The sequence below is a fragment of the Canis lupus genome, chromosome 38 (assembly GCF_003254725.2).
Source record: "Canis lupus dingo isolate Sandy chromosome 38, ASM325472v2, whole genome shotgun sequence".
Lineage (NCBI taxonomy): Eukaryota > Metazoa > Chordata > Mammalia > Carnivora > Canidae > Canis > Canis lupus.
In genome coordinates this window covers 23,490,155-23,513,192 of record NC_064280.1, presented here as the reverse complement: position 1 = coordinate 23,513,192, position 23,038 = coordinate 23,490,155, and the positions used below count along the sequence as shown (strand labels likewise).

The following is a 23,038-nucleotide window of genomic DNA, read 5'->3' as shown; positions in this document are numbered from 1 at the left end:
TGCTTTTTTATCCAGTCTGAAACCCTGCGCCTTTTGATGGGGTCATTAAGCCCGTTCACATTCAGAGTTACTATTGAGAGATATGAGTTTAGTGTCATCATGATATCTATTCAGTCCTTGTTTTTGTGGACTGTTCCACTGAACTTCTTCTTAAAGGGGAATTTTAAGAGTCCCCCTTAAAATTTCTTGCAGAGCTGGTTTGGAGGTCACATATTCTTTTAGTTGCTGCCTGTCTTGGAAGCTCTTTATCTCTCCTTCCATTTTGAATGAGAGCCTTGCTGGATAAAGTATTCTTGGTTGCATGTTCTTCTCATTTAGGACCCTGAATATATCCTGCCAGCCCTTTCTGGCCTGCCAGGTCTCTGTGGAGAGGTCTGCTGTTACCCTAATACTCCTCCCCATAAAAGTCAGGGATTTCTTGTCTCTTGCTGCTTTAAGGATCTTCTCTTTATCTTTGGAATTTGCAAGCTTCACTATTAAATGTCGAGGTGTTGAACGGTTTTTATTGATTTTCTGGGGGGATCTCTCTATTTCCTGGATCTGAATGCCTGTTTCTCTTCCCAGATTAGGAAAGTTTTCAGCTAGAATTTGTTCAAATACATATTCTGGCCCTCTGGCCCTTTTGGCACCCTTGGGAACCCCAATTAAACGTAGGTTTTCTTCCTCAGGCTGTCGTTTATTTCCCTTAATCTATCTTCATGGTCTTTTAATTGTCTCTTTTTTCCTCAGTTTCCCTCTTTGCCATCAACTTGTCTTCTATGTCACTCACTCGTTCTTCCACCTCGTTAACCCTCGTCGTTAGGACTTCTAGTTTGGATTGCATCTCATTCAATTGATTTTTAATTTCTGCCTGATTAGCTCTAAATTCTGCAGTCGTAAAGTCTCTTGAGTCCTTTATGCTTTTTTCTAGAGCCACCAGTAGCTGTATAATCGTGCTTCTGAATTGGCTTTCTGACATTGAATTGTAATCCAGGTTTTGTAGCTCTGTGGGAGAGAGGACTGTTTCTGATTCTTTCTTTTGAGGTGAGGTTTCCCTTCTACTCATTTTGCTCAGTGCAGAGTGGCCAAAAGCAAGTTGTATTGGGAAAAGGAGAAAAAGAGGAGAGAGAGAAGGAAAGAAAAGAGAAAGAGAAAAAAAAGGAAGAAAAAAAAAGAAGAAAAAGAGAAAGAAAAAGAAAGAAAGGAAAAAAGGGTGGGGGAAGGAAACAAATCAAAAAGCAAAACAAAACAAAACAAAAGAAAACAGGAAAAAAAATCACAGGGGAGTATCTTCTGATTCTGTGTACTTTAAGTCCCTTGACTTCCCCTGGAACTTGTCCGTCTAGCTGGTGTTCTGGGGGAGGGGCCTGTTGTGCTGATTTTCAGGTGTTAGCACTTGGGGGAGCTGCTGTGCCCCTGCCTGGTGCAGGGCTCCTTGGGGGTTGTTCACCCCGTGAGGCCCCAGGAGGAACAACCGCAGTGGCGGCCAGCTCTGCAGCCCTGGATTCAGCCCCCGCAGTAGCTCCAGAGCTCTCCGTCTGCAGGGCCTGGAGGCTCCGGGCGGGGCCGCTGATCTGCTCAGCTCGGGGCAGGAGCGTCCTCGCGGTCCTGGGCCCTCCTGGCCTCTGCCTGTCCCGGGGGAGGCCGGATCCTGGGCTGTGTCCCGGCGCCCAGTGCTCCCGGGCCTGCGCTGTTGGATTCGGGCTCCCGCCCCCAGCCCCCTCCGCGGAGCCGCCCCCGAGCCCGCCGAGCTGCTCCCGCCCCGCAGCCCCCTCCGCGGAGCCTCCGCCCGAGCCCCTCCGAGCTGCTCCCGCCCCGCAGCCCCCTCCGCGGAGCCGCCCCCGAGCCCCCCGAGCTGCTCCGGGTCCCCCGTGCGCGCTGCAGCCCTTAGGGAGCTCGGGGCGCTCTCCCGGGGCGCAGGTGCCTGTTACTGTCCCCTCGAGCCCGAGGGCATCCCCGCCCTCCTGGGTCCTGCTCCAACCCCCTGCAAGCCCCTTTCCCCCCGGGAAGGTCTGTGCAGCTCCTGCTCCTCCGGGACGGGGCTCTCCTGTCCTGGGGACACTCGCCCCGGCCTCAGCCCGGCTCCTCGCGGGGCCCCTCCCTCTTGGAGGCCTTTGTTTCTTTATTTCTTTTTTCCCGTCTTCCTACCTTGATAGAAGCGCGAGCTCTTCTCACTGTAGCATTCCAGGTGTTCTCTCTTTAATTCTCAGGCCGAATTCGTAGATTTTCAGGATGATTTGAAGGTTTTCTAGGTAATTTGGTGGGGACAGGTGATTTGGGGACCCTACTCTTCTGCCATCTTGCCCCTCCACTCCCTTCTGACATTTCATTTTAGTGAAATTGAAAACAATAAGTCAAAGAATTAATTATTCTAGCAAAGAGAGGCCACGTTTGAAGGCAGGAACCATGAATTGGAAGTGACGGCAACATGGTGGGCTGTCCTCATTCCACAGGTATAAAGAGCTAACTGTTAAGTATTTAGAGACTTTACACACAAGTGGACAAATATTGGGCATCATGAAATCAACCTGTAGTATTTACACTGTGGAAACTGGCAAATGCTCTTAAAATTAAAGCACAGCTCAATAGGCAATTTCAGAAATCCAGATAAGAAAAAGAAGAGACTTGGATTGATATATTTTTAAAAAGAAGAAAGAAAGAAAGAAAGAAAGAAAGAAAGAAAGAAAGAAAGAAAGAAAGAAAGAAAGAAAGAAAGAAAAGAAAGAAAGGAAGAAAGAAAGAAGAAAGAAAGAAAGAAAGAAAGAAAGAAAGAAAGAAAGAAAGAGAAAGAAAGAGAAAGAAAGAGAAAGAGAGAGAGAAAGAGAGAAAGAAGAAAAGAAAGAAAGAAAGAAAGAAAGAAAGAAAGAAAGAAAGAAAAGAAAGAGAAAGAAAGAAGAAAGAAAGAAAAAGAAGAAAGAAAGAAAGAAAGAAAGAAAGAAAGAAAGAAAGAAAGAAAGAAAGAAAGAAAGAAAAAGACTCAGATGCCTGGGTGGCTCAGGGGTTGAGCATCTGCCTTCGGCTCAGGACGTAATCCCAGGGTCCCGGAATCGAGTCCCACATCGGGCTTCCCGTGAGGAGCCCGCTTCTCCCTCTGCCTGTGTCTTTACCTCTGTGTGTGTGTGTCTCTCACGAATAAATAAATAAAATCTTTTAAAAGAAAAAAAGTCTTTTTAAAGGTAGTCCTCAAGTATTTGTGGCTAATTAAGTGATAGTGTTGAGAAAGATAAGATATTCAGAGGTTGTTATCCACTCATACTTGGAGATTTTAATGCTCTCCACCAGCACCTGACAGATCCAGCAAGCACAAAATAAGTAAGGATATGGTTGAACCAAACAGCACCCTTGATCCCTAGATCTAATAGACATCTAAGAATATTTCATCCAACAACAGAGAATATACATTCTCTCAAGCTCACATGGAACATTCTCCAAGACAGATCTCATCCTGGACCAAAATCACTCTTAAACAAATTTAAAAGAAGAGAAATCATACAATGCCTACCTTGCAGACCACAGTAGAATTAAACTAGAAATCCATAATGCAAAAAGAGGTTGAAAGTATCAATAGCATATGTAGAAGGTAAACATAAGACTTCTAAATAACACATGGGTCAAAGAAGTTTCAAGAGAAATTTGAATATATTTAGAACTAAATGAAAATGAAAATATGACATGTTAAAATATGTTGAAGCAACAAAAGCAGTATTGGGAAGGGGAATCTGTGAATTATTAAAGAAAAATGATCTGGGGCACCTTGGGGGCTGAGTGATTGAATGTCTGCCTTTGGCTCAAGTCATGACCCCAGGGCCTTGGGACTGAGCCCCACATCAGGCTCTCTACTTAGTGGGGAGCCTGCTTCTCCCTCTCCTCCCTGCTTATGCACACACACCCTCTCTCTCCCTCCCTCTTTCTGTCTGAAATAAGCCAAGTCTTAAAAAGAAGAAAGAAAAATGATCTAAAATTAATACTCTCAGCTCCTACCTTAGGAAACTAGAAAAAGAAGAGCAAATTAAATGCAAACAGAACAAAAGAAAAGACATAAAAACTAGAGTAGAAATCAATGAAATTGAAAACAAGAAGTCAAAGAATTAAAAAGCTGGTTCTTTGAAAAAAGGTTAATAAAACTAATAAAACCCTAGGCAGTTAAGCCAAGAAAAAAAGAGAGAAGACACAGATTACTGACATCGGAAATGACCGAGGGGCCAAACTACTGATCCCATGGGAATGAAAAGAATAATAAAGGGGATCCCTGGGTGGTGCAGCGGTTTAGCACCTGCCTTTGGCCCAGGGCGTGATCCTGGAGACCCGGGATCGAATCCCACATCAGGCTCCCGGTGCATGGAGCCTGCTTCTCCCTCTGCCTGTGTCTCTGCCTCTCTATGTGTGTGTGTGTGTGTGTGTGTGTGTGTGACTATCATAAATAAAAATAAAAATTAAAAAAAAAGAATAAAGGAATTTTATGAACAACTGTGTGTCCACAAATTTGATAACCCAGATGAATAGAACAATTGCTTCAAAGACACAACCTATCAGCACTCACACAAGATGAAGCAGGTAATCTGAATAGGCTCATATTACTTAAAGAAGCTGAATTAATAATAATCTTCCAAAACAAAAGCACCAAGTCCAAGTGGTTTCAATGGTGAATTCTCCTTTCCTAAGGAGGAAATTTTTTACCAATTCTCTACGATCTCTTGAAGAAAACTGTAGCAGAAGGCGCACTTTCTAACTCCGTGGTTGCCCGTAGGGAGGTGGGGAGGGAGGATGGGATGAAGAGAGTACGGGAGATTTTTAAGGGAGAGGAAATATTCTGTGTAATATTGTAGTGGTGGATACACGTCTACAGAGAGACGTATACACATATATATCAGTTTTTGCCGCATGCGTTTTAATGTTCTCTCAAGTGCACGCATATTTAGAACTGTTTTGTCTTGGGGCGCCTCGGTGGCTCAGTCTGTTAAGTCTCTGCCTTCAGCTCAGGTCAAGATCTTGGGGTCCTGGGATCAAGCCCCAGGTCAGGCTCCCTCATCGGGGAGAATGCTTCTCTGTCTCCCCCACTCTCTGGTTGCACTCTCTCTCTTTCATGCTCTCTATCTCCCAAATAAATTAAAATATTGTTAAAAAAAATAATAGTTATGTCTTTATGAATAATTTACCCCTCTATCATTAAGTAACAGCCATCTGTAAGCTGGAAAATTCTCATTGTTCTGAAATCATTTCATCAGAATTCAACGTAGCTGCTCCATTTTGGTTTTATCAGTATTAGTCAGGTGTATCAGTGTCTATTCTTTTGCTTTTAACCTGAATCTTTACCTTTAAAGTGAATTTCCTATACAAAATGTAGAGTTGGGTTCTCATTTAATTGATGTATTTAGACCATCAGCATTTAAGGTGATTATTGACAGGCTTAGATTGATAACTACCATTGTTTGCCATTGTTTTCTATTCCTTGCATTTGTTCTTTGTTTCTTTGCCCCTATTTTTTTTCTACCTCCCTTGGTTTTAACTAATCCTTTTATATGACTTAGTTTTCCTTCCTTCCTTTCTTAGCATTTCAACTATACTTATAACATTTTCAGTCATTTTTTGGGAGTTTCCAGAATGGTTTTTAAACCATCTAGATCTGCCTTCGGACAACACTCGATTGCTTCCCATATAATGCTGTTAACTCACAGCAGAGCATCCGCTAGCCCTCCATCCCACCTTTGTAGCACCTGTGCCGGTCACTCACTATCTGTGCACTATAGGGCCAACTACGTTGTTGCCATGATCACTTGAAACAGGCAGTTATCTTTTAGATCAATTAAGAATCAGAAAAGCAAAATATTTCACTTTTATTTATTCCTCTCCAATGCTCTTTCCTTCTTCATGGAGTTCTGAATTTCTGACCCCTACCATTTTTCTTCCCCTTGAAGAACTTAACATTTCATTTCTTATAGGGCAGGTCTGTGGACAACAAATACCCTCAGGTTTCGTTTGGCTAAGAAAGCCTTTATTTCTCCTTCACTTTTGAAGGATATTATTTGTGGATACAGAATTCTAGATTGATATGCTTTTTTTCTTCAACATGTTAAATATTTCACTTCACTCTCTTTATGCAACATTTCTGACAAGAAGGCCATGACATTCTTATCTTTGTTCCTCTGTAGAGAGGGTGCTTATTTTCCCTTGACTTCTTTCATGATTTTCTCTGTCTTTTGTCTTTTGCCATTTGAAAATAACATGCATGAATAAATTCACTAGTAGTGAATTTTTGGTATTTGTCATTTCTGACCTTGTCTGAACGTCCTGTATCTGTGGTTCTGTGTTTGCCATTAAGCTTAGAGACTGCTTTGCCTTTATTCTTTCAAATATTTTTCCTGCTCCAGTGCCTTTTTCTTTACCTTTTAGATTTCCTATTATGCATATGCTGCATCTTATAATATTATGCCACAGATATTGGACATCCTAGTTTTTCTTTCTTTCTTTGTCTTTGCATTTTAGTGTAAGAAGTTTCAGCTGACCTATTTAAGCTCAGTGGTCCTTTCCTTGGTTGTGTCCACTTTACTGAATACTTATCTTCTCTGTCACAACATTTTTTATATCTTGAATTTCCTTTTGATTCTTTCTTAGAGTTTCCATCTTTCTGTTTATAGTACCCACCTGTGCTTGCATGTGCTTTGCTTTTTCCATGGGCGATGGGCTAACTTGTGTCCCCCACCCCTCACATTCATATGTTGAAGCCCTAACAGGGAGTACCTTAGAATGTATTTGTAAATAGAGCCCTTAAAGAGTTGATTAAGGTTACATGACATCATGGGTGGGTCCCTAACCCAGTTTCATTTATGTAGAGAACATGTGGACACACAAAGAGACGTTCGGAGTACAAGGACAGAGGAACAACCCTGTGAAGAGGATGGCCATGCATGTGTCAAGGAGAGAATCCCCTGAGGGAACCAACCCTGCTGGTACCCTGATATTGGACTCCAGCCTCCAGAACTGTGAAAAAATAAATTTCTGCTGTTTAACCCATGTGTGAGATTTTTTCATGGCATGCCTAGAAGTGAATACAAGCCCTTGCCATATTAACCATAGTTATTTTAGTTTCTCTGTCTGATAATTTCAACATCAATGTCACATCTGAGTTTGGCTCTGATGCTGGTTTTTTCTTCCCAGACTGTTTGTCCTTGTCTTTTGACATGCCCCGTAATGTTTTGTTGAAAGCAGGACATGTTTTATTAGGTAATAAGAACGAAGTAAACACACCTTTAGTGTTAGACTGTGCTTAATGTTTGCTCCAGCTGCACATGGCAGAGGCTTCAAGCACTCTAGTCTCCTTCCACCTCCCCTCTGGCCTTCAGGCTTCCCTGCATAACCTTCCTCAGAGACAGTCTGTCTAGGGAGGCTGCTCATTGTGTTCAATATGGAGATTATGGAAATGACCACTTTCTGGAAGGCAAGGTGACACTGCAGATCCTACAGATATTTAAAAGATAACAAAAAGAATACGTGAACAACTTTAGGCCAGTAGATCTGGTTACTTAGATCCAATGGACAAAATTCCTGTGAAACACAGCTTTCTGAAACTGCCTCATAAAGATACAGAACATCTAAATATCCCTATATCTATGCAAGGAAATTTATTTGTAATAAAAATATTTTCACAATAGAAGTTCTGGGAATAAACACTTGGTGAATTCTATCAAACAGCGAAGGAGGAAGCATTACTAATCCTAAACACATGCTTTTAGAAATGCCAACATCACCATCATACCAAAAGATCAAACAAAAAGAAAAATAAAGGTCAATGTCTCTCTAAAAGTAAATGTTCAGTATTTTTAAATACTGAAAAAGGAATCTGGCAATATGTAATAAGTGATAGTTATCCTGGGATCATGTGCTTCATCTCAGGGATACAAGACTGATTCCATGAGTAAACCTCAGTCACACTTCATATTCTTCTTCTTCATCATCATCATCATCATCATAATCATCATTCTCCTTGGAAGGGGAAGTCGACTTCCCTGAGAAACCATGCTATTTTGGTGACAGGTAGTCCCGTGAACTCGTAAATCAAGCCAGCTAAGGCTCCCACAGCAGCAGGTTTTATTCTCGCTCTTGAGGATAAGGATTTTGCCACTCTCCCTGGATTCCTTTGTTAGAGCTGCCCTGACAAAATACACAGACTGGCTTACACAGCAGAAATCTATTTTCCTAGTGTTCTTGAGACTGGATGTCCAAGATCAAAGTGTTGAGATGCTTGCCTTCTCCTGAGACCTCTGTTCCAGCTTGCCGGTGGCCACCCTTTCACCGTGCCCTTTGCGTGGTCTTCATCTGGATGTGTGCATCCTGGTCTCTGGGTATGTTAAAATCTCTTTTTAGAAAAGCACCAGTCACATTGGATGAATGTCCCTCCCTTATGACATTATCTTAACTTCTTTCCTCTTTGAGGTCGAGTCTCCAACCTTATATAGTCACAGCAGGGGTTAGGGCTTCAACGTATGAATTTATGGGAACATAGTTCAGCCATGAGACACAAACTTTCTGTTTCTTTCCCAGAGACACAAACTTTATCACTAAGTCTCCACGGGCCCAAATGTAGGTTTGAAAAGGCCTGATCGTGGTTTCCCGATGTGATTGCTGTTTTACTTACTTCTGCTTTTTCCCTTAGATTCTCTCTACTATCTCCTAGATGATGGGTTAAGGTGCAGATTGACAAACTTTTCTTCTGCAAAGAGCCATAGGGTGAAACCTTAGGCTCTGTGGCTAGTCAGGTCTACAGTTGCACCATGAAGGCAGACAGAAATGATGCATAATTAAATGAGCATATCTGTATTCCAATAAAACTTTATTCACAAAAACAGACAGTGTATTGCTTTGACCCATAGGACATCAATCCAGTGGGGACTCTTCCTGAGGATTTTGACCATGTGAATTAATACTTCAGATAATAAAAAGTCGTGTAAATTTATTCATTTTTCTCTATATCAAGAGTTCTTATATGTTCTCTACTAGTGAGTTTTCTGCATGACAGCACAAATCACCAATTGGCTACTACCTGGAAGTCAGGAAAAATGCACATTTTTTTAACATTTCTTTGTTTCATCTATTAAAATTCCAACTGTACTGTATGAATGATGGAGCATCGTTCTGAACTGTCCTTATTGGTGACAGTACTCTGTGTGTTACATGCTGGAGCCCCAACCAAGGACATTATCCCTCATGAGCTGATTATAAGAAAAGGATCAGGAAAATATCTTGATATGGTCATTTTCCCCCATGTGTCTTCTACTTTCTAATCTCTGAGATGGGGCCCCTTCTGACCTCCCGAATGTGCGTCCCCACCCATTACCTTAAGACCAGCTCCATACATTCATAAAAACTGCAACACACATCTTGAGAAGAGGAGTGAACACCCACAGATGTTTGTGAACATGCCACCAGATTCCCCTCGCTTTCCCACGTCTTTCTCATGCTTTGGTGGAGTTTTCAGATGGTCCCAAATCTAGACTTCAGCTATTCAATTCGCAACTATAGTTTGAATTAAAATAACCAGCTTTCTTCTCTTTAGATGACCTCACATCACCCACCAACATCAGCTGTCCTTTGGGATCCCTTTCCAGCCATAGCTTCATCCTACTTGCAAATCAGCTGGTGGGTTATAACCCTCATGTCAGCTGACTGGTGCCATTTATTTGACATGTCAGGGTTCATGGTACTCTGGAATGCATCCACTGTCCATCACAGAAAAAACACTGCAGAAGGAAAGGTTTATCAAGCCCCCCTCGGTTTAGAGTTTCAGTGTTCTTCCAGAATTTGCAAAGGCTTATGCCGTCATGATATGTCCTTACTACCCACCTGTGTTTTTTCCATAAATAATGCATTCATGAATAATGAGTGATCAGTGAGGTAAAATAGCCAAGTCATAGTTGGGAGGGCGACTTCCTTGCTATATATCTAAGGAAAGATTCGTAATGACCTCCCACTTCTATCAAACTCCAGGTGTGTCAGTTTTTAACTGGGTGAATGCTTCAGGCACTATTTAAACCAAGAGTGATTTCATAGCTGACCCACCCTCTTCTGAGGGGTACAGTCGAGTGCCAGTAGAGAAGGGGACTCTTCCAACATCTCCTCCTACAACTCTAAGAACAGGAAGTGAGGGATAAGCAGCCCAGTGACTCATCTTATTTCTCGAACATTTGAGCATCATTCAAGGGAATATAAGTTTCTAATGACCCACAGGTAAGTCCCCTGAAGTTCTAATGCTGAAACTCCTTCGGTCTACTGACATTTATAGTAAAAAAAAAACACTTAATTACATCTTTGCTATGATCTCTCATTCAATTAAGTACTTGAAGGAAGGAAATTGCTTATTTTCTCTGACTAAAGAAACTGAAAGCTAAGAACACTGAGAGGGAGGAGTCTCAAAATTGTTTTGCAACTTTTCTCCGGAGGACAGTGTGGTGTGGAGGAAGCAGCACTAGTAAAGTTTTGAGTGACTCTCATCAGTGCCATCTGTACTTGTTATCTTTCAAAATACTTCTTTTTCCTGCGCCCTTCAGGAGATTATAACATCCTGCTGTTCAGTCTCGGAGGGCTTTGCTGAGTGTTCTTCCTCCATAAGCAGTGATTCCAGCATCTCTGACCTCAGGATCCGGACTTGGTGGAGAACTTCAGCAAGGTGAGGCCTGTGGGCTTTCTGTAGATAGCTGTGGGCACCTGCTGGCTGAACACAAAACAACTAGGGGGGGTTCGGTTATGAAGAATTGGGGGGCAGGAGCTGGTATCAACTCCAGTCAGAGACGAGAAAATATTAGTAGCTTGATTCTAATCCTTTACTACTTAGGCAAACAACAGACATCCTTATTACAGCACATCTGACACCTGAACAAAGGGAGATGCATTCTGAGTACAGAAGATGTAAAAATTTATTCCCCAGGTGATTATGAGTGATAGTTCAAAAAAAAAGGGCTTGGTTTCCTTTCTCTAAATGGTGCACTGGAAATTCTTGGTGGCCATAGTGGAGTTCTGGGCAGAAGTCAAGTTAGGGGCATGAGGAAGGTATCAGAACATAATATTAAGTTAAAAAAACACACACATCTGTATTTAAAGCTGCATTGTATGGTATTATCATGATTTTAGAAAACAAGCATACATGCACACATAACCGCAGAGCAGAAAAACTTTCACTTCCCCAGGCAGAGCTACACAAAAATATGGCCTCTTTGCCTCTCTTCAGACAGTTTAATTTTTATATTATACTCTAGTCTACACTGCCAAAGCTGTTCCTTCAGTTCTTTTTTGTATTACTGTCTGCCTTCCTGAATATTGCTGATTTTTTTTTTCTAGTGGCAAAGTACAAGGGGGAGGCAGGAAGCCAACTAAAAAAAGACTTTCAGAATAATTGAGTGACTTTCTGTAGGGCCTGTTATAATAACACTTCATATGTGCTTGATTAGAGTGAGAGATTTTTAATGCTGATTTCAGAATTTTTGTATGTTAAACCTTGTTAATTATGTTTATTAATAATGTTAGTCCTTTTCCAAAATCTCTACTGATTTTTTTTTACCATGTTTATTTAGGAATTAAGAGACAAGCTGAAATCTCCTACCACAAAAATTGTAAGGTTTTTGCTCTATAGTTCTCTCAAATTTATATATACAATAATATAATGTATATCATGTATGTAATTACATACATACGTACACACATATATGTAAAATGTGTGTGGATGTGTGAAGAGGACTACGCTACACAATACTATGAATATGATTTTTATAATATGTAAATCACGTTATAAAATATGACACATAATATTTATACCAGTATAAAGGACTATAGAGTAACTATAATAGATATTTGCCATTAGCAGGTAAATACATAATCACAACTGTTTTGTTTCCCGAGAAGGTCAAAGGTCAGTCTCTGTCATTGTGTTGAATTCTGGTGATGCTTTTTATCTTCAGGTCTGTTTATGGCGATGCTAGTATAGATAAACCGGGTTTCTTTTAGTTACTCTTTGTATGGTAAAATATTTTTCTTTTATTTTCCCACCTTTAAATGATCTCTGTTAACAATATATTGGCAGATTTCAAGCTTTTTTGCAAAAAAGATTGTAAGCTTTTTTCCCATAAATGCAATTTGACCAAACTTGTCACTTATCTGGTTAGGCCATTTATGTATATGCTGATGATCAGCATATATGATTTTGCTTGTTATCCTCAATTTCACTTATGACATTTCTATATTCTCCTTTCTTGTACTTCTGTTTTTGCTTACTCCTTTATCGTACCCTTGAAGACACTTTTTTTGGTCCTTCAGTGAACTGCCGTATTTTCCTCCCTCCCTCCACCATGTTGATGTGCTCCCTGTCTCTCTTGTCTTCACTCAGCGCTGTATTTACATGGAAGACATAGGCACAGCAGACCAAGTTAGGTTCCTACTCTTATTTACCTTTGGGCGTGTGGTGTTTCTTGGCTTCATATTGAATATTTCCTCCAATAGATGCTTCCATATAGGGCTTTGTCTTACAAACTATCAATGCTTTGAATATCAGACAGTAGTTTCTGAGGCCCTCACATTCATTTTTATTTATTTATGATAATCACACTCAGAGAGAGAGAGAGAGGCAGAGACACAGGCAGAGGGAGAAGCAGGCTCCATGCACGGGAAGCCTGACATGGGATTCGATCCCGGGTCTCCAGGATCACGCCCTGGGCCAAAGGCAGGCGCTAAACCGCTGCGCCATCCAGGGATCCCCAGGCCCTCACATTCAAATATCATTTGGGCTAGCTTTAAATTCTATGCTCAGAATTACTTGGCCCTGAAGATGGGTAGACAGGACCTTTTCTGATATCCCTGGGGCTACATATGCTTTGAAATTCAGAATTGGGGCCTTTTAAAAAGGCTATTAAATACACGTATTTTAAAGACCATAATAATATTACACACAATAGTGGGATCCGGATCATTACTCTAAAATCAAACAAACTAATATTTTAGCAATAAAGCATATGAATGTTCACATGTAAATGGAATGAAGAAAGATTATGGATCGCCTCCTGTCACTTTATGCTGGTTTTATTTTGCAAATAAATTATGCTGTCACACACACAAAACACAAAAATTTCATTTTAAAAATTATTTGATTTTGAAATACGGCATTTGGATGAATATTATATGAAAATCACCCTATTTTCCTGTGATGGGCAGCTTTACTGTTAAACATCAGTTTCAATCTGATCCTTGAATTCTTGCAGGTGATCTACTCTTTATTTCTGGAAGCTTTAAGAGTTTTTACTTTGTTTTTAATAATCTTCAATTCCTCTATATCTTGAGGATTTACCCTTCACTCTATGGGCCTCATCAATCTGGAAATGCTCACATTCTCTCAAGAGGGAATTTGTGTTGCATTGTTTTTTTTTTATTAACTATTTCTTTTATTAAACCATTATTAAAGCCTATCAGAAACAAATTTTAAAATCTTTTACCAAAAAAATCTTTAAAAATTTTTTTAATTTAAATTTAATTTGCCAACATATATTGTAAAACCCAATGCTCATCCCATCAAGCACCCCCCTCAGTGCCTGTCACCCAGTAACTCCAGCCCTTCGGCCACCTCCCCTTCCCTTCCCCTTGTTCGTTTCTCAGAGTTACGAGTCTCTCCTGTTCTGTCTCCCTCTCTGATATTTCCCACTCATTTTCTCTCCTTTCCCCTATAATCCCTTTCACTATTTCTTATATTCCCCATATGAATGAGACCATATAATGATTGTCCTTCTCCAACTGACTTACTTCACTCAGCATTATACCCTCCAGTTCCATCCACGTCGAAGCAAATGGTGGGTGTTCATCCTTTCTGATGGCTGAGGAATATTCCATTGTATACATAGACCACATCTTCTTATCGAGTCATCTGTCAAAGGACAGCCTTGGGAATTTGAACATGCCAATTATACAAAAGGTTCACAAACACATGGTCCCTAAGTGAAAAGAACTGATGAATTTAAACAGAAAATTAGAATCTCTCCCATGTACTGAGTGCCATTGAGGAAGTACATAAGGTGATAAAGAGGCCCAGAGGAGTGACACCCAGTCCAAAATAGGAATTCTGGAGGCTTTCAGAAGACAAGAACCTCAGTGGAGTTGTGAAGGCTATAAGGAGGTAGGCAGAGGAAGGAAAGTGACTGGCACTTTAGGCAGCAGGGAGTGAATTAGCAAAGGCATGAAACATTGAAAGGCAAGACGTGGTGTATATTTCTGGAGCATAAGACATACGAATGCAAAAGTTACAGATGAAAAAAGATGCAGAGTATCCAAGACTTTCCAACCTAGGCTAAAGAGCAAGAGATTTTTCAAATACAAATGGAGAACTATTGTGGGATGTCAAGTGGGATAAAACTGTGGCTGCATAGAGGGGTATCTGGCTCTCCAAAAACAACTGATAAGAGGAATTCAGCCTAGAAAGGTAAAATCAAGCAACTATTGAAATAATTCCAGCCAATAAATGCTGGGCTCCTGCTCCAGCAAGAAAGTAGAACTCCAGCAAAAGGACTACTAAATAGTCCTGGCCAACCAGTGCTATGATTCTGCGGGGGAGAGCAGATAGATGTCCCACGGGAGGTCGAGGGGCCAGAGGCCTTGAGAAAGTGGCCTGAGCCCCAGGAAGAGAGGATGCATGATGGGCTGACTCGGGAGGAGCCAGCTGTGCGGGGCCGAGGACCCGGCGTGGTGGGAGGACAGTCGCGGGGGGTGAGAGGCTGCAGCCCACTCTGCACGCGGCCCCTTCAGCCAGAGCGGGCGGCCCAGTCAGGAGCCAGCGGGTGGGCATCCAAGGAGAGACGCAGTCCCAACACGGGATGGGAGGGGGGGCGGGTACTCCGATGCCCTGTAGCCCACATGCCACGCAGGGCGACAACTGCCTCCTTCCACACTTCCTGCCGCCACACCCATTGCGACCCAACTCAACTGTCATTATTAAAAGGAGAGAATTTCGTAGAAGTCCCAAATAAGCTCAAGCCATATATATGAGTCCCAATATAGTTCTCAACCCATTTTCCACAGTGACACCTGGAAATTCAGTTCTTCTTTGTCACACACACTCGAGGATGACAGCCCGGCATGGGCCACTCACTGACGTAGACACAACCAGGCTTTTACCTCTTGCAGATCAAAGTCTAACGCCCTGCGGTATTTTTCTCTCCCAGGTTCAGCCACACCTGGAGATGGAGGGTGAGTACAAGAAGATTATTCTGCTGAAAGGACTGGAGCCCATCAATGACTACCAGTTTAGCATAGTCAAGTCCGTACTGGCCCGCGATTTGGGACTGACCGCAAACATGCAAAAAGAATATAACAAGGTCAAGATTGCCGACCTGATGGAAAAGAAGTTCCCAGGGGTTGCCTGCGTGAACAAGCTAATAGACCTGTTCAAGGAAATGCAAGATTGTGAAGACATTGTTATAAATCTTCGAAATGGAAAGAGAAAAGGTAATGGACAGGAGCCTTCACTGTCGGGTGTGTGCCCCCTGCGTCCAGCAGAGCCTTGGTGTCGGCAGAGCTCAGAGAGGGGTTTTCCAGTTTCTGACCTGGTGGCTGAGATGAGGTGGCCCTTCAGATGCCATGAGTTGACAGCCCAGACAATTCCTTTCCTACAAAGAGGCCCACTGTATTGTATTATACAGGGTGTTTTTGAGGAGGTACAGGTAAAGAAAAAAGCAGAAAGGGTTGACAAGAAAGATATGGAGGCTTCTACATATTAGAAAGGTTGGACAGGGGTAAAATAAAATTAGAAAAATTCATGAGATATAAGAATTCTTCTATCAGTTCATGCCGTGTTCTATTACAATATTTAATCCATCGCTACTATATTCTCTAGCAACAAACATAAGACAGGACTTAGCGAGTAACCTACCTCCTGGGGGTGTGAAGAATTTGCCTCTTCCAAAAATCACTGGACACTAAAAACATGGTGTAAAAAGTCAAGTCCAATGTCACCAGTTTGTCTCATCACCAATGAGATCAGATGTCTTTTCTCTGGTTTCTATAATTCAAACAGACCTTGCATAGGAACTAACCCACGATCGGCATCGTGAAAACTGCAGTTTCTTAAAAAGAACATAGAGGCTAAGTGGGCTGGAAAAGGATTTGACGGAGGTACCTGGGAGTGCAGAGGATGGAGAGGCGTGCTCGTGCCCATGGGGAAGCAAGGAAGCCATCTGGCGGCGCGGGTCAGCACCTGTAGCCAGGGCGGGTGGGCTGATGCAGGAGGGGAGGACACCAGCACTCCCAGCCCCACAAGCAGAGCTGAGAGGACATAGCACTGCAAGTCCTACAGCTGCCCTAGACCAGCTCCCTTGGAATTATCATGCCTTTTTTTTTTTTTTTTTACTGCAGTTATGAGGCAAAGCAGAGGAAAAGAAACAATACCTATGAAGAAAATAAAGCCGGGTGCATCCAGCACTGAGGAATCCACATCTACCGCAGACGGGGCTTCGGGATCAGTCCATGATACACCTGAGTCCAAGGTAGGATGGCAAAGTCCTGCCCAGGAAGCTTCTCCTATGGCTCTTCCACCTATTACCTTCTTTTTTTTTTTCTTAATTTATTTTATTCATGATAGACAGAGAGAGAGAGAGAGGCAGGCTCCATGCCAGGAGCCCGAGCGGAACTCGATCCCAGGACTCCAGGATCGCGCCCTGGGCCAAAGGCAGGCACTAAACCGCTGAGCCATCCAGGGATCCCCTATTACCTTCCTATGTATACTGAGCTCTTTATTCATTTATCAACCTGCAAATAGAAGAAGAATCAAGAAAAGGGACTTCCAGGGGCAGAATGAAAATGAGATGCAAAGGGATGCCTGGGTGGCTCAGTGGTTGAGTGTCTACTCAGGGTGTGATCCCGGAGTCCTGGGATCGAGTCCCACATCGGGGTGGGGGGAAGCCTGCTTCTCCCTCTGCCTGTGTCTCTGCCTCTCTCTGTGTCTTTTATGAATAAATAGATAAAATCTTAAAAAAAAAAAAAAAGACAAGAAGATGAGGTTTAGAGTCAGCATCTTGTAGCTCCCGATCACCCATTAGGTCTCAGAATCGTGTGCACCTGACCTTGCATGTATGACTCCCTGCGAAGGAGATGTGGAGTCGTTACCCCTCGTTAGCTGCGGACAAAATTGGAAGTCACACGAGGAGAGCCGCTTGTCCAAACCCACTCTGAGACACAAAATTCAAACCTAGATTTTCTAAGTCCCAATACAGCATCCTCGCCACCTGGGGAGAGGAAGGTTTCCCAGCTCTTGCGTGAACCAATCATCTGTGTGGGCCGCCGGCCTTCCCATCATCTCTTGGGAGGATAGACTCCCCATAGCTCCAGCATTTCAGGAGCACAGAAATTTTAGTACAATTAGACTCGAGTTAATAGGAAGTCGATATGCTCAGTAGTAATGATGTGTTTAATCTAATATTGAAAACGATTAACCAGAAGTGTGTGTGTGTGGGGATTAACTTCAGAAACAGAAAAGCAAAACCACACCAAAAGGTGGAAAGAAGAAGGTGCAGCCAACCCAGCAACAGAGTCAGCTTCCAGAACCTTCTGCAACAAGTACGCAGTCATCTGGGAGCTCCCTTCAGGGTCCTCAGCAGCCTCCAGCAACCCCATGCAGCAGTGGCTCCACCAAGGTACGGTCCCCCGCCCCATACCCGAACCTCTCCGCCACATGCCGCAGGCGTCACCCTGACGCGAGAGGGCTCCTCAGCCCTTCCGTACTCCGTATGAGTTCTCTATATTTATAACAAAAACGACCCACTAGTTCATCAAAGGGAAACACTGAGACTTCTGTGTTTTACAAACCCTTTGATATGAGCAAGGTAAGCGTTTTGACCTAATTCCAGATCTCATATCGTGGATTATTTCTCAAGTTCTGTCTTGTTTTGCTTGCTCTTGTCAGCCCCCATGATTCACAATCCCTCCACAGCCTTGACTCACATCTCTCCGGGATTTCCTGATAAGACGGAGCCTATTTGCCTTTAGGCCAGGCCCATGGGTGTGACCTTACCCATCATCGGAACCTCAGTCCCCGTCTCTCTGTCACGACAATGACCTAGGTGCCCATTTCAAGACAACTCTGCTTCTGCCTTGCAGACTGGCTTGGAAGGGATACTTTCTAAGTCCCCCCCAGCCTCTACAGGTGACAGGGTCATTTCTACTCGCAGAAGAATCCTGCTGGTGCCCTGAAACCTCCTTGGAGCACAACCACCCCAGGGAGGCTCATCTGCTCCCTCAGCCACTCACTTCTCCTCTGGGGTCCGTCCACCTGCATGGGGAGCCTACAAAAGGTTGTCTGACCATTGGGTCTGTGGCTCATTCGGTGGGCGGGAAAGCTTGGCTCTGATCCGTCACTGGGTCCCCCGAAGATTTTCTCCAGGGTGTGGCTTCAAACCAGACACAGACCAGTATCACCTTGACACCCGCTGCTCTGTCTCTCCAGAAGCAAAGAGCTCAGAACAGCCTGTTCTGGGGCCCCTGGGAGGCTCAGGGGGTTAAGCATCAGCCTGCAGCTCAGGGCATGGTCTCAGGGTCCTGGGATCAAATCCCACAAGGGGCTGCCTGCTGAGCAGGGAGTCTGCTTCTCCCTCTCCCTCTGCCCTTCCTTCTGCTCATGCTCTCTCTCTCTCCTTCTCATATAAATAAATGAAATCTTAAAAAAAAAAAAAAAAAAAAGGAAAGAAAAGAACATCCTGCTTCATGAGCAGGACAGGGAGACGAGGGAAATAATCTCCTGGGAAAATAATCAGTGATTATGGTTAAATAGTATCCCCGAAGTTCTTGGGGGAACCTGCTTCTCTTAGAGCCTGGGATTGATTTTCTACAATCAATAAACCCCAATATTCGCCTGAGGAACTTACGCGGTCCAGTGCGTAGCAGTGGTGAACAGAATTCACAACCCATGAAATTCGAATCACCTGAGTTGTTAGAATTTGCAGAGTGACGATTGTGATCCCGGTAGGGTGTGAGGCGGGGAGGTGTTGGTGGTCGCTGCCTACGGGGGTTACTGCAGTGTGCACATCGGGGTGTGTGCGTGTGCGCGTGTGCGAGAGAGACAGGATGGAGAGAGAGGCTGTGGTCCACGCGACGTGGAAAACCACTAACCAGGAAACGAAATCCTTGCTTCAGAACGGCAGAGGCGCCGATGAGCTGAAGGACACTTTCAAGAGGATGAGCATATCCTTGGAGCCCGCGCAGCCGCCCAGGCCGCCCCGGAGCAGCGGGCTCGCAGCCCAGCCCTGCGTCCCCAGCTCACACCTGCCCGCGGCAGCTCCCGCCAGCCTCGCCTCGGTCAAGGTAGCGCACACCTCTCCCACCCGCCGCCCTCTGCGGAAATCACAGGGTTCATCAAAATCCTGAAAAAGCTTGTAATCCTGCCGGCGACCGTCTCTAACTCTTCTCTGATTAAGTCACTTACTCACCAAGCAGGCATCTAGAGAGCCTCCTGGAGTCTCAGTCGTTTTCTATTAGGGGGTGTGCATGCCGGAGGTGACCTCTGACCTCCAGGGGACGGTTACCTTGCCTTGTCCACGATTAGAGCATGTGGGGACGTAGCCAGACGGGAAGTGATGGGTGACAAGCAGGTTCAGCTCCTACGGCCCATTTCGGTTCCACTCCATTCTGCTTATTTACGTTGGTGTATTGTCCGCACTTGTGCTCCAAGCAGCATCTCCGGTATTGTCAGCCTCTGTGCTCCGAGCCACATCAGGTGTACTGTCAGCTCCTGTGCTCCAAGCCACATCAGGTGTACTGTCTGCACCTGTGCTCCGAGCCACATCAGGTGTACTGTCTGCACCTGTGCTCCGAGCCACATCAGGTGTACTGTCAGCTCCTGTGTTCCGAGCCACATCAGCTGTACTGTCAGCTCCTGTGCTCCGAGCCACATCAGGTGTACTGTCAGCTCCTGTGCTCCGAGCCACATCAGGTGTACTGTCAGCACCTGTGCTCTGAGCCACATCCTGTGTACTGTCAGCACCTGTGCTCCGAGCCACATCAGGTGTACTGTCTGCACCTGTGCTCCGAGCCACATCAGGTGTACTGTCAGCTCCTGTGCTCCAAGCCACATCAGGTGTACTGTCAGCTCCTGTGCTCCGAGCCACATCAGGTGTACTGTCAGCACCTGTGCTCTGAGCCACATCCTGTGTACTGTCAGCACCTGTGCTCCGAGCCACATCAGGTGTACTGTCAGCACCTGTGCTCCGAGCCACATCCTGTGTACTGTCAGCTCCTGTGCTCCGAGCCACATCCTGTGTACTGTCAGCTCCTGTGCTCCGAGCCACATCCTGTGTACTGTCAGCACCTGTGCTCCGAGCCACATCAGGTGTACTGTCTGCACCTGTGCTCCGAGCCACATCCTGTGTACTGTCAGCTCCTGTGCTCCGAGCCACATCCTGCGTATTGTCAGCACCTTGCTCCGAGCCACATCAGGTGTTTTGTCAGTATCTGCTCCTAAGCAGATGAGGTATTTTAATACTTCCTTTGATAAGAAGTCTTCTCATCTTATTTAGGCTGAAGTGTTTTCCACTATGTCGTGCCAGACTGAATGTATTCCTTGGTGATCCTCACCGACATTGCCTTTCAGAGTAGGTCAGATCTTCCCTTTGTTCACTTTCACGGTTCCCTTTATTTTCCTCTGTATCACCTTTTATCACAAGTGAGAAAAAAAAAATCAATGTCTTTCTTCCTCTTTAGACAATAAGCTTAGGTTATGGATATTGTTTTCCATGGGAAGCCAGACAGCGGTGGGAAAGTGAGAGGACACCTGTGTGCACCGACTGCCCTCCCACCCAGCCCTTGCTTCTGCCCTGCGAGACCCCTGTGGTTACCCACTCTGGGCTACAAAGCCTACATCTGAGCATCTGAGGAGAATGGACAGGGAAGAATTGTAAGACAGCCTGAAGGCTAGAAGGGATCAACATTTAAATCATTATTCTCACTCAAACCCCAAACTACCCACTGTGACCAGCCGAGGCCGGTCTTCCTACATACAGTTTTTCTCAATGAATTTTGTGTTTATTGTTGTTGTTAGTGTGAGGACTCTATTTTCTCCCCTCGAGTCTCTCATGGTTATTTGGTGTACAGGACTAGCTGCCCATACCTGTGTCTATCTTGAGACTAGTGGCCATAGCTGTGACCTTATCTGGTCATTGGAACTTCAGCCCCTGTCTCTCTGCCATGACAAGGACATAGGTGCCCATCTCAAGCCAACTCTACTTATGCCTTGCAGACTGGCTTGGCAGGGATACTTTCTAAGTCCCCCTCGGCCTATACAGGTGACAGGGTCATTGCTAATCCCATGAGAATCCTTCTGCTGCCCTGCATACTTCTTGAAGCACAACCACCCCAGGGAGGCTCATCTGCTCCCTCAGCCACTCATTTCTCCTCCGGGGTCCATCCACCTGCACGGGAAGCCTACAAAAAAGTGTCTGACCAAACAGTCAGTGGTTCATTAGGTGAGCAGGAAAGCCTTGCACTGATGCATCATGGGGTCTCCCAACAATTTTCTCTAGGGCGTGTGTTCTGTTTGCTTTTTTTGGATTCAAATCCAGAAACATCACTATCACCTTTGATTTCTGCTGTTATGTGTCCATGAAGCAAGCAGCACAGAAGGGCACGATTCATAGACAAGGTAGGAGGTGAAGGATATACTCAAGAGAAAATGGCCTGCTTATGCTTTCAAAATTGATCCAAACCAAGACTATATTTTCATCATCCTTGTCCTCTTCTTGTGATGCCCATTTATGAAAACTGAGTTTTAAAAGGTAATAGCTCAAGATCGTGCTGTCAATGAGATTGCTAAGTATATGTGGACAACCTGAATGGAGAGACTTCTTTTATAAGGCGAGCCGATAACAGAGCTTCCAACAGGGTCATCATAAAGCCTGAAATACTGCTTATCGGAGCAGAGTACAAACTTTTGAAAAAACATAGGAAAACAATGATGAAGACATTTCTGTGCACTGGGCATTTACTTAGCGCTTAGTTCAAATCCAGGCTTTGAAATCTAAGGTTTGAACATTTTGTTGTCATATGTTGAATCTAGACTTGAAATGCAGATGTTAAAATGTCTTCAATTCATTTTTTTACATTTAGGCAGACAGCGTTAGGTTTGGGGTTGTTTCTGTAAGCCAGGTGCCCAAGGTGGCCAGAGACTGTTGTCACCAAGAAGCTGCCCTACAGAAGCAGCTCTGTCATATGCCTATCAACATCTGATACTTTAAAAATTAAATTACTGAATGCCAGAAGTGGTGGAAACTGTGACTAATTAACTAATGGGATGACTATTTAATAGCTGTCATTAAACGATGAAAGGCAATAAAGGCCCATGATTACAGCAAAATTCCCCAGTCTTACTGAGGAAACGTTCGGCCAGTGGTCATGGTTTGGGTGGACTATTCAATACGGTGAATAGAGCTCAGAATGCTGAAAGTTTCAAATTGCCTGACTTGCTGTAAAGATAGCAGAACCCATGGCTGAGGAATCATGCATTGAGAGAACCTCTCCGTCAGGGTCAGGGTTAGAGCTCCCAATGCTTGGAGGGCTGGGTCTCCTATGTGCTGAAGATCGGGTGCTGGAAACTGATGAACTGGATGAGAAAGGCTGAGTTCATCAGTGCCCATAAGTGTGGCCAACCTCGTGTGAGACATGCTACCCTTACTGCAGAAAGATAGCTCCAAGGGTTAGGCCTCATCGAGGGATTTGGACCAGTTCTGCAGGAAATGTAGAGCCACCACCGTATTCTATCTCAGACCAATGAAATTTCAGTCACCTGAGCTTTTCAGGTTTGCAGAGTGAGGTAATTGATCCCGGCTGAGATGAGAGGAAGGTAAGGGTAGGATGTCTGTGTATTCACTCCTATTCCCCTTGCAATAGGATCTAATTGGTAGAGTTAAGGTCCTGTTTTACAAAGTAGAAATGAAATGAAAGTGTATTGTATTTCATCTAATTTCAAAAACGACTACACACACACACAAAACACAAACACACAAAATCTATTTTTCTACAGGGAAGGGTTGACATAACCACCAAAACTGATTACACC

General features: G+C 44.1%; 1 protein-coding gene across 5 annotated transcripts in view; it reads left to right on the top strand.

The window, feature by feature from the left end:
• The window catches only part of LOC112642946 (myeloid cell nuclear differentiation antigen-like), a 40,415-nt gene that overhangs the window by 11,736 nt on the left and 5,641 nt on the right, over positions 1-23,038 (top strand). For 2 of the 5 annotated variants that reach the window (XM_035711088.2, XM_035711085.2), the window contains exons 2-7: positions 10,521-10,639; positions 15,165-15,447; positions 16,354-16,484; positions 17,463-17,630; positions 18,165-18,287; positions 19,126-19,293. In XM_035711088.2, coding sequence (XP_035566981.1) covers positions 15,183-15,447; positions 16,354-16,484; positions 17,463-17,630; positions 18,165-18,287; positions 19,126-19,293 — 855 coding nt within the window. In that variant the 5' untranslated portion in view covers positions 10,521-10,639; positions 15,165-15,182. Of the gene's footprint in view, positions 1-10,077; positions 10,201-10,389; positions 10,640-15,164; positions 15,448-16,353; positions 16,485-17,462; positions 17,631-18,164; positions 18,288-19,125; positions 19,294-23,038 lie in introns of those variants that run through there. The other 3 variants (XM_035711086.2, XM_025420697.3, XM_025420698.3) reach the window with 3 other exon arrangements.